This window comes from Sparus aurata, chromosome 16, assembly GCF_900880675.1.
Source record: "Sparus aurata chromosome 16, fSpaAur1.1, whole genome shotgun sequence".
Taxonomy (NCBI): Eukaryota; Metazoa; Chordata; class Actinopteri; order Spariformes; family Sparidae; genus Sparus; species Sparus aurata.
The window spans coordinates 14,344,566-14,355,587 of NC_044202.1; the positions used below are offsets into that span (position 1 = coordinate 14,344,566).

The 11,022-nt window shown below is 43.5% G+C and overlaps 1 protein-coding gene across 1 annotated transcript; it reads left to right on the top strand.

The window, feature by feature from the left end:
* The first annotated feature begins 53 nt into the window (after positions 1-53).
* pcnx4 (pecanex 4) lies at positions 54-11,006 on the top strand. The gene is made up of 11 exons (XM_030443397.1): positions 54-2,145; positions 3,071-3,845; positions 3,937-4,116; positions 4,388-4,926; positions 5,028-5,128; positions 5,375-5,497; positions 6,222-6,582; positions 8,159-8,262; positions 8,346-9,451; positions 9,559-9,745; positions 9,930-11,006. Exons 2-11 carry the CDS (start codon positions 3,148-3,150, stop codon positions 10,179-10,181), a joined length of 3,651 nt encoding a protein of 1,216 aa, XP_030299257.1. The 5' UTR covers positions 54-2,145; positions 3,071-3,147; the 3' UTR covers positions 10,182-11,006.
* The last annotated feature ends 16 nt before the right edge of the window (positions 11,007-11,022 follow it).

Here is an 11,022-nt window from a genome sequence, read left to right on the forward strand (position 1 = left end):
GGTTAACAGGGCAAAAACAAGGTAACAATAACCCAACAATAGGCAAATACCCAATTTTCTTGTAAATTTAACCGGAATCAATTTTCAGAGCGCCGTCAGTTGGTCTGCCTTTTGTTGATGTCGTAGCCAATTTGGTAACAGCTATTTTCATTTCACGGTATTTGCATTTGTTTGTCTCCTTTAACCCTTTATCTCTTAAATCTTAACTCAAATTGATAGTCTTCATCAGGCAACTATAGCAAAAATGGAGCAATGATTGTAAATAAGTGGTGCCGTGGGAGAATTACAAGGTGCAATACATGTTGTTGCGACGGATGGGCTTTTTTTGCTGTGATGGTTTATTGTGTCCTACACAGCGCACAAATTGCTTTTTGAAGATGACAAGGAAACACAACCTCCTGCCTGCCCTTATCCCCTCAACCTCAAGAATAACAACAACAATTTAATCCCCTTGGCTCCGGATTATTATCTTTCTTTGTGTTGATATTGTGGCCTTTTTAGTTGATCACTTCATGATCCTCCTTTTTGCCCTCCACCTCTCTAAGTAATTCAGCCCTTTGGAGAGGCAGACACTTGACCACAATCACTTTCATTATATTGAAATAATAAAATACTTGTAGGATTTGCTCTTTTCGCATAAAGAACACGTTAACAGGGATTTAGAATGTAATATTAATATTTCTAATCCTGTGTCAGTTTTTGGGGTCAACTAGGCGCATTAGATTCAGCATTTAAAGATAGGGGCAAGAAAGAGGTTGAAATATTATTTAGGATCAGGAGGATAAACAACCCATTGGGATGTGTCACTTGACATAATTATATTTGCAAAGAGGGATGGTCTTTTCATTGTTCTGTGGAAACAATACAGAAAAACTGACAACTGTCGTCTAATGTGTCCTGAATTAGATACTCAATGGCTTTTTAATGTGTTCTATTGTTAAGAATGCCAGAAGTTCTGTAAAGTAGTGAATAATTTGAAGCCTCATGAGGACCACCATCATATTTCTGGTGATATTTGTGATATTTGTAATGACCACTCATCAAATGCAGCCAAGAGCTAAAAGAAATATGATTTTCTCTTCAAAATATTAAGTTAAAAAAATCTAACAAAAAACAGTATGTGATCACTGAACTCCTCCTGATCCCTGTTGGTATACAACCAGTGACAGTAAACACAACAGATGTGCACCTCTGCGAGCCATTCACAGCTGATGTGTCCCAGGTTCGGTGCGCAGGTAAAACGCAATGTGTTTAAACTGCAGCATTACACATAGAACAATGTGTGTCAGGCAGAGGTTTGGGCTCAATGTGGTCCTGCATACAGTCCTAGCCGGGGTGCTCTGTGGCTTTGGGAGATGGTATGTGTTCCTTGGCAGACTGACTGCTCTGTACGGCAGCATTGGCATATCCCTGGTGGTCTATGTTCTGAGTTGGGTAATATTGTGTATAGCGGAGTATTCCCTCATAGTAAATACAGCCACAGAGACGGCCACTTTCCAGGCACAGGACACTTATGAGATCACCCCCCTCACCCGGCCCCTCTACATTTTTATTTTCATTGCTGTGGACTTGGCTGATAAAACTGCAGCATTACACATAGAACAATGTGTGTCAGGCAGCTGCTGTTGAACACATATGAAAGTGTCATTACCACACTATAGCTATACCTATATATCTGTAACCCTGTGTGTGTGTGCGCGTGTGTGTGTGTAAAAATGCTTTCATAATTTATTCTATTTATGTTTTTGTGTCTGTTCCCTTACACCTGAGCTCAGTTAACTCCCTAAAAGTCTGACAAAATTTCGCCCTCTTGTCCTCATCCAAAAGTCACAACACACATGGGTTTGTTATAAGGTTTGTGTGTGTGTATGTGTGTGTGTGTATGTAGTTGTCGAAGGGGCGCGCTTGTGTGATGTAAGGGGCGGGGTTATACGCTTCAACCTATCAGGAAACTCGCTCTCTTCTTGTCTCGACTCCGATTGGGTAAAATCTGTCTGTGTATCATGCCGATGTTGCTTGGCTTTCAAGCAGTTAGCTCGCAGCTAATGTTATCGCTGGCGATTTCCGCCTTTTTCCTTGTAATACTGCCAGTATCGTCAAATATTGCAGATAGCTTATCCGCGGTTGGCTGTTCTGCTGTTAAAGGTAAGTTTGTCTCACACAGGTTGACTTCGCAGGTTGCTAACCTGCTGTTATTAACCTGTTAGTTACAGTAACGTTAAGCTAACGTATAATCAAGCTGAAAATACTGCTAGCTAACATTAATACAGCTAGCTATGGTAAAGAGTCTCAGAGAGGTTCGGAAAACAGTTTACTTATCGTGAATTACCTGGTTTGTTACTTAAGGTATGAGTCTATGTGTCCGAGCTTGGACAGGTTAGCTCATGTTAGCGCATCCACAAGCTACTGCTTCTGTGGTGTGTTCTTATGGCAGCTCAGCAGCTGTTGCTCATGTATCTCATTTTGTGTCAAACCTTATAAACCGAAGTATATTCGTGGTTTATTTGTTGTTTAAAAATCCCTTTTAAAAATCAGCTTGTTGTATGGTGTGCTAACGACAGTTTCATAAGCGTATATCAACACAGTTTACTCACCTGATATTGAAGGATGCTCTGACATCAGATTGAAGGAGAGATTGGGAGGCTCCATCGGAGTAAGGCTTCAGAAACATGCCTGTCTTGGTGTAGTTACATGGCCTTTCGAAATACAATTTATTTTATTTAGAGATCAAATAAAATGAACATTAAAATCCTATATGCTTATACACAAAATGTTTTCTATTAGTGCTTATTCAGTTGATTGCAGAAGGCCCGGTATTCAATTTATATCATGGTAGTTGTAAGAAATTACATTTTCCCCGATTAGGAACAAATTCTCATTAAATCCAATGCTATCCATGTACAGGCAGAAAATATTTGACAATATATTGCAGGATGTAATCAGTGAATTTAACTCAAACTTGTATAATGTTACTCACAAGAGTAACAGTCTAGAGCTAGTGTTGTATGACAATGATGATGGTATTGGTGCAGCTCTAGTTTGCTTGATAACAATAATTCCTCCATTGCAGGTAGTTTCATTGTGTGTGACACAATGAATGGACACCCCCCGTCAGCTGTGTGGAGATGACCTGCCACCCCTTCGGGAATGGTCAGAATGGGGCCAGATGTGCCCCTTCTTAATGAGTACAAGCAGGAGTTCTTCTGGAAGCGCTTCCCCCAGACCATTTTGGGGGGTCCACGCTTCAAGTTGGGCTACTGTGCCCCACCATATGTTTACGTCAATCAGGCCATCTTGTTCTTGACACCATGGCTTTTTGGGGGCATTGGTACTCTTCTCTGCCAGCTGCAGCTTCTTCAGGAGCTCCACGCCACAGTGCTCTCTGGTATGCTTATGTGCGGGGGTGCAGCGGGTGTCCAGGCCCTGGCGTTGTATGCTGCTCGGAGGAGTGGCGAAGTGGAGAGACTTGGTGCACCCAACATACTGGTTGATGAAGAGGAAGTGGAATTTACCCACTGTGTCAGCCCGGAGACGGTCCGATTTATTGCTCCTGGGAAGAGGTTTGGGCTCAACGTGGTCCTGCATACAGTCCTAGCTGGGGTGCTCTGTGGCTTTGGGACATGGTATGTGTTCCTTGGCAGACTGACTGCTCTGTACGGCAGCATTGGCATATCCCTGGTGGTCTATGTTCTGAGTTGGGTAACATTGTGTATAGCGGAGTATTCCCTCATAGTAAATACAGCCACAGAAACTGCCACTTTCCAGGCACAGGACACTTATGAGATCACCCCCCTCACCCGGCCCCTCTACATTTTTATTTTTATTGCTGTGGACTTGGCTGATAGGTGAGCAACAGTTGAGAAGTCCTTTTTTATGCTGCTCTATTTCACAAAGCTTCCTGCTATAATAAATATCAATTTTCTTGCTCTGATTTAGGTTCACAGGCCCAGTCCCTGAGCTTCAACTGGCCAGCCAGGTTCTTCATGTGCTGTTCCTCTTCCTACCTCTGCTGTGGGCGCTTGGTATCCTGCCTCCCCTGGATGCTCTGCTCCTCTGGGGCATGGAGCAGGCTCTTGTGTTTGGCTTAGGGGGCTCGCCCATGTCCAGCAACCTCAGGTACATATTGAAAGAATGTGCCTTAGCTTTCATCAGCAGTTTTGCGCTGATATAGGTAAAAAAATAATGTTCTGGCAGTGCCAAGAGCTAAACGTCGTAAAGTAATTAAATATGTTACAAATGACAGTAGTGGATCGCTTTTATACTTTTAGATTAAATTAAATAATCTTTGGCTCTGATGATATTTTTCATTCACATTGTGGTCATTTTGTGTGAGAAATGTATATCATCATCATCAGGTCTGACTCTATGTGTGTACTCTGTCTCACAGGCTGCTGTTGATGTTTGCTGTATCTGCCGGCGTGGCTGTGTGTAATTACTTCATACCGTCAACCCTGGGTGTGGTTCTCTTCTCCATCTCGACGGGATTTCTGCTGAGCCTGGATCTCAGCCAGGTTGGCGCACTCTGCAGAGGTCCCAGGGCAGCCTTTGGGGACCGTGGATTTCGCAGAGGGGGGTCACCACCCCCTCCTCCCAGTTCTTTTGGCTGGAGTCTGGGCTGCAGGGAGCTGCTGCTATATTTGAGCGTGCTACTGGTGGCAGTGGCAGAGGCAGGGGTGTTGCATCACTTCGTCGGCTCAGCTCAATCCCAGAGCCCGGTCACTGGGCCTCAGGCTCCTGTCAGCTACCTCCTCCTCGTATTATTTTGCCTCTGCTGGGCTCTCAGAGAGATCCAGGGGGCCTATGTATTTGGAGGAGTGTTCCTCAATCCCCTGTACCCTAAAGGCATGTCCAGTGTGCAGACTTTCAAGCAGAGGAACAGAGGATTATACATCGCCGCAGCAATCAGAAGAGTCCTTCTTTATCTTGGTGAGCTTGTTATGAACTGATCTTCAGTTTAGCTGAGATGTAAAAACAACTATTCTCTGGACGAATCTGTTTAAAACCCCATTTACTGTTTTATTTCACAGTGTCTCCATTTGCAATGATTGCTTTCCTGTCTATGGACAAGTCTCTGCAGCTGCTCCACCGGGCTTCACTCAGTGTTGGATTCACACGAGCCTTTAGAGTGGTATGTTCACATTCTACTAAACATCAGTGTGAACATAACATGGAGAAAATAGTTATTACAGTGAAGAGTAGCTCCACGCAGATTCCTAAAGTAACTTGCAAAAAACATGGATCTTGTTTAGAATAAAACCGAAAAGTATGACAGTACTTCAACAAAAATTGTAAGTTGCAGCCCTGTCCCTAGAGTGTGCTTTGCTTGCTTTTATGCCTATCGTGCCCAACGTGATCTGTCTTTGTTGCTGTTTAGGTGTGGCAGAGTTCCGAGGATGCCCTGCTGCAGATGGTGGTCGTGGTCTTGATGCGGCTTGCAGCAGGAAACAACATGCTACCAGGGTGGGACAGCCTTGGGACTGGCGTTCAGCTTCTTCTGGTGAGGTCAACATTCATTTCCACTCAACATTAGATCCATCTATGTTGTTCTGTTTCGGTTTGAATGTGACTTAACCATTCAGATACATGTCTTACATTTTTACACTGCATCTGTGAACAGCACAGTGATCTGTTGACAGCATGGGATACTTGGATTTGAATTTGAATTATATTTGTCTGAAAAATGTATACAAAAATGGGGGCATCTTATCCAAACTTAAATATGGAAAATCATCATGGTTACTGATACTTATCTTTCCCTTTTTTTCCCAACATTTTGCAACATATTAATGGCAATCCAATACAGCATATCTGTTAATTTCAGTGTCATGTGTTTATTAAGCTTTATGTTTATTACTGAGGTTGTAGTGTGTGGTGGTGCATTCATTTGGCTGTTGGTTTGACCACAGGAACAATATGATGTCACTTTGGGCTCCGGAAAATTGTGATGAGCATTTTTCTCATTCCATTCTATTCTATTCTATTCATATCTATCCTATTCTATTGCTCATTTTCATTTTATGAACTAACTTATTAATGATTAAAATAACTGGCATGGCCGTAATTGTTAGTTCAGCCCTAAAATGTACATGAAGTAAAACTTTAAAAAGTGAATGAGGCACAGAAATCACTTAAACATACTGCATAATATACTGACATGAGCTGAAAAGACCTGATGGTGGTTCAACAGATCAGTGCTCTTCTTGTTTGCCTTTCTGATCCAGGTGGGCCTCATCTTTGACAGAATGACACAGTTTTTTGCCAAGCTAAAGTTTACCCTGACTGTGTTGGTGACGTCTTGGACAGAGAAGAAGCAGCGCCGCCAGTCGGCTGGAACGCTCTTGGCTCTGAACGCCTCTTTGTGCCCCCTGCTGCTGGCGGTGGTGACCCTCTCTGCCCTGCTTTCTGCCCCCCTGTTGCCCCTCTTCACACTGCCCATCTTCCTGGTGGGTTTCCCCAGGCCTCAGCGCAGTTGGCCAGGCCCTGTAGGTACTGCCTGTCCCTGCCAAGACTCAATCTTCTACCAGCAGATGAGCGGAAGTCTGGCCTCTGCTCTCCGGACGGCCTTTGCAAGAGGGTCACTGGGTTAGTTATCCACTTTTACTCGTTTTATAGTGTTTCAAGTGACAAGTTATAATTTTAGCATTTACAAGATCTTCCAAACTGTCTGGATATTCTATTTTAGTGTTAATTGAGAGCATCAAGTATATTTTAACCAGATGAATACTGCTGAAAATCATCATTTTTATCATTGAAGAAATCAGCATTTTTATGTTCAAACTATTAATGAATAGCTTTCAAATATCGTCACTAAATCTTAAAATTATTTATTAATTATAAACAGTTTTGGAATGTATTTTCCTTTCCTTCGTTAACTCATCTGTTGGATTTATTAAAAGTTTCAGTTGAGCTTATAGGACTAGATAGTAATTATTATGTCATTTAAAGCCTACATCATTACACACAACTCTCCAGAGCTCCAATGTTATTCAAAAATGTTTTTTTTTTGTTTTAACTTCAATGTGTTTTGACTTGTACAATAATTGCAATGACCGTACTTTCCTGTAGGTCAAGTAGGGACGGTATGCAGATCAAAGAGCACTGAACCGTCACCTCATATGGTTTAATAGTAAGGGGAATGTTGTTGTGAGCAGCTCTTCAGAATTGCTGGCAGTAACGTGAGCTTGCATGATCCAGTTAAGCTTCCTGTGAAGTGACCCAAAAAAAAAAAAAGCTCTGATCTGTATTCATTACATCCAAATGTTTCCGCACCATTAACCGCGTAATACTCTTAGGCCAAACGGAGCTGCTGCTGCTGCTGCTGCTGCTAGGATTTTGTTCTGGGCTCGATCAGGAGGGGGCAAGAGAGAAAAAAACAGTGCAAGTACAGAATCATTATTTATGGATTGATGATTCAAGACTGAGGTGATGGCATCACTCTATCTTGTTTTGTTTTTTGGGATGCTGTAGCTATTGATGAATAATTCAGAATAAGCACTTGTTAGGTTGGTGCTCGCAGTCCAAGGATGGCAGTTTGTAGTGTTCTTTTACTCTGCTCACACTGGGGGCCGTGGAGCAGTGAGCAGGAAAGGAATCTGCCCAGCGTGTCACTTCCCATCATGAGGTAGCGGCAGGGACTATTCTAAGATGTCGTTATGGGACATGACATTATTCTTTGAGCCAAGCAAGCACTAGTCGGCTTAAAACAAAAGCCTCCATCACCTTGCCATCGCTGTTCATCTGTCATGAAATTAACGTCTGCCTGCTGTCTTCTGCCACCCAAAATAAATAGCCCAAATTGTGTAAAAGGAATTAGTTTTTAGAGATTAATGGAAAGCTAAGGCCAAGAAAAAGATTCAATATTTAGATCTCTGTGCAGTCAGCCAGCTAAAACGGTATCATGACCTTCCTGTACTACTGTGATGGTACGCGTCTCCCTGCAGCTCATCTAGCAGCCATGTTATCCACATAGTCAGGAGAGGGGCGCACAGCTGATGCAAAATGAAAGGGATGTGCACCAAGAGTCCCTTAATAATGTGTGTTACATGATGTACATGCAGTATGTTGTGTGTTTTCCTTTCTTCTTGCCCTCAATTTACACTTCACGTCTCTTTACATGATAGATGCATGAATGGTTGATGAATTTCTCTCCCCTCTGTAGGTTCTTTAGCCCCAGGCTCTCATTTTCTTGGCCGCTTCCAGGACCGTATGGTTTGGATAATGATCCTGGAGAGAGGATATGGCTACTGTACAGTCAACATTAAGGTACTCTATATTTCTGTTCTTTATATTTCTGTCTTTTGTTTTTTTGATACAACAAGATGACAGCGCAGTGTTGTTTGTTACAGGGCCTGGAGCTGCAGGAGACATCTTGCCATACCGTGGAGGCACGGAGGGTGGATGAGGTGTTTGAAGCTGCATTTGAGCGGCCTGAGCGCCTTGGTTTCACTCAAGGCTTTAACCTGCACTGGGGGAACACCCTCACCCCTTGTGCTGCCCTTGCGGTGCGAGTCTACTCTGATGCCCGAAATGTTCTCTCTGGCATCATTGACTCTCATGATAACTTGAGGAAACTTCAGGATGACTTTCTAAAAGCTCTGGTCTGGTTGCTCCTCAGATACTGCGTGCAGAAGCATAAAGGATTTCTGTGGAGCAGTGAAGAAGGGCCGGGAGTGGGAGGCAGGAAGTCCCAGTCCTCCCAGTTGGCCCAGACCACTTGTAACCAGCCATCTGAGGCTGTCGTGGTGGAATCTAATGTGTCTTCTCTCAGGTTCAGACAGGACAGCTCCAGTTTGACTTCCTTTGGTGATTGGTCAGATGAAGATGACTTATTTGGACCTCAACCAGCCAGGCGGACGGTGGCATTAGTGACAGCAGAGGTACAGTCTGGACAGGGAGCGCTGCAGATTGGAGCCTCTCTGCCTGGCTCTGTGGAGATGGACAGTCTGTTTGAAAACATGGCTCTCTCTGCCCTGCAGCCACTGCAGCCTCTGGGTCTGGGCATCGGGATGCCAGCAGTGGATAAAGGCCGTAACGCAGAGGTCTTTAGAGACAGTCCCGGCTCTCTCCCCCAGCTGAACTTCAGCTGCCCCCAGTCTGAGGTATTCAACCTACCAACAGGGTGGAGGACAGCACCTCTGCTACCTTCTCGCTTGCTGCAGCTCAGGCCTTTGTTTCCTGAGGACTGGTACAGGTTCACCTTGGGGAGGTTTGGGCCCACTGTGCAGGGTGAGACCTCAGAGGACATGACCAAAGCACTGAAGGAGGATGAAGCTTTGAAAGAGCTGCACACACAGGTTGCACTTTCATGTCTCATCTCACTAGGGGCTGAGTCTGCCTTCACCAGTCCCAGTTATGTTTACAGACTCTATTGTGGAGATATACTGTGGACGGAAGGACTTGACTGGCTCTCCTCAAGTAAAGAACTTTACCAGCTTGCACTTCGTGCTTTCAGGTAAACTTGGCAGACTTTTAAGGTTGTGCTAATTGTGATCAATATATCATTTATCTCAGTAAAAAGACATTATTTCATTAAATGCCTGTGGTTTTGTTTGCCCTCAGGTTCAGTTTCAAGCTGCTGTTTGATCAAGCAAGTCTAGGGCCAATGGAGTCCCCTGAGGAATTGTTCAGCACCTTGGAGGAATATGAAAGGGACTGGTACATTGGCCTGGTGACAGAGAAAGGCTGGCACGACAGTGTGCTTCAGGAGAAACCTTTCCTATTCTCTCTAGGACATGACCTTGCTATGGTAAATGCACCCATGAGTCCTTTTCATTCCGTCTAAGATAGAAAATATAAAAGCACATCTGTTGAGACCTTACCTACACTTTTTCTTTTTTCAGTCATTTGAATAAAATTGAGGTTACAGTATTAACTTGGAGAATCTCAGTGAAATGTTTTACACTTGTATGATTTGCTTGCATGGTCAACAGGGTACTTACACAGGGCGAGTGCTGTCCCTGCAGGAGCAACTGGTGCATGTGGGTCGTCTGAATGGAGAGGGGGTCCGAGGCCAGTGGGCAAACCTTTCCTGGGAACTCCTGTATGCTACCAATGATGACGAGGAGCGTTACAGCATCCAGGCTCACCCCTTCATGCTGAGAAACCTAACTGTTCAGGCAGCCGATCCCCCTCTGGGATACCCCATATACTCCTCAGCCCCCCTTCACTTCCCCTGCCTCTGACCTGTGGCTTCTTCTGCCCTTTCTGCTAAGAGGGAAGCAGATGCTTCGCAATCGGTACTAACAGAGGCAAATGTCCATTTCCAAAGTTTATGGTTATTTGGAAATTCATGTGGAACCTATAGCAAAACCATCAGATACCTTCAGAAAACTTTAGAGTTTCAATTTTGAAACTGTTCACTCATATGAGGTCAGAGGTATCATGTATGTATGGGAACATCCTTTGTTATTTTTTATACATTGACTTGAGAGTTTTGGTGCTTCATTTTGCACCACAGAGGAAGAAGCAATGGCATCACCACTGTACGACTGTACAAGTTGCAAAATCTTGTCAACAGATTTCAACTGAGAATGTGGACTACCTCCTAGAACAGCACATTAGAGATGAAAAAAAATACCATTGAACATTTGTATCTTCAAAGAGTCCCTAATTGGTTTCTCACCAAAGCACATTCATTTTGTGGTTTGTTGATTGTTTGTGCTTTGAAAAGAAGTGAATACATTTGCCCACCTCCCCTCTAGAAGACAACAGCTGAATACCTCTGGTTTTTATTGTGCTTTTTAGATTTCACAACTTTCAGGTGACTCCCCTCCATGCCCACAAAAAACAGGACAAGAACTTTAATGTTTTGCTAAGATATCGAGGATGTGCCTTGGGTATGTCTTGTTGTACGTGTAAGGTGTTTTGTGCTATTGTTTTGTTTACAGTTCACTTGTTTACAAATTAGAATGATGAGTTAAATGAATTTTTGTCCATAGTCTCTTGTATATATTGTTGATTTTTATATGTGTAACTGTATATACTTATAATAAAATAGCTTGGCAGAAGTGGTGTTGTATTCCA

What these genes read in the sequence shown, in the direction of transcription:
- pcnx4 (XM_030443397.1), top strand. Translation starts at nt 3,148, where the DNA reads ATGGTCAGAATGGGGCCAGATGTGCCCCTTCTTAATGAGTACAAGCAG. An exon ending in CTTGCACTTCGTGCTTTCAG is followed by an intron (nt 9,452 to 9,558) that starts GTAAACTTGGCA and finishes GTTTGCCCTCAG; the next exon opens with GTTCAGTTTCAAGCTGCTGT. An exon ending in TAGGACATGACCTTGCTATG is followed by an intron (nt 9,746 to 9,929) that starts GTAAATGCACCC and finishes CATGGTCAACAG; the next exon opens with GGTACTTACACAGGGCGAGT.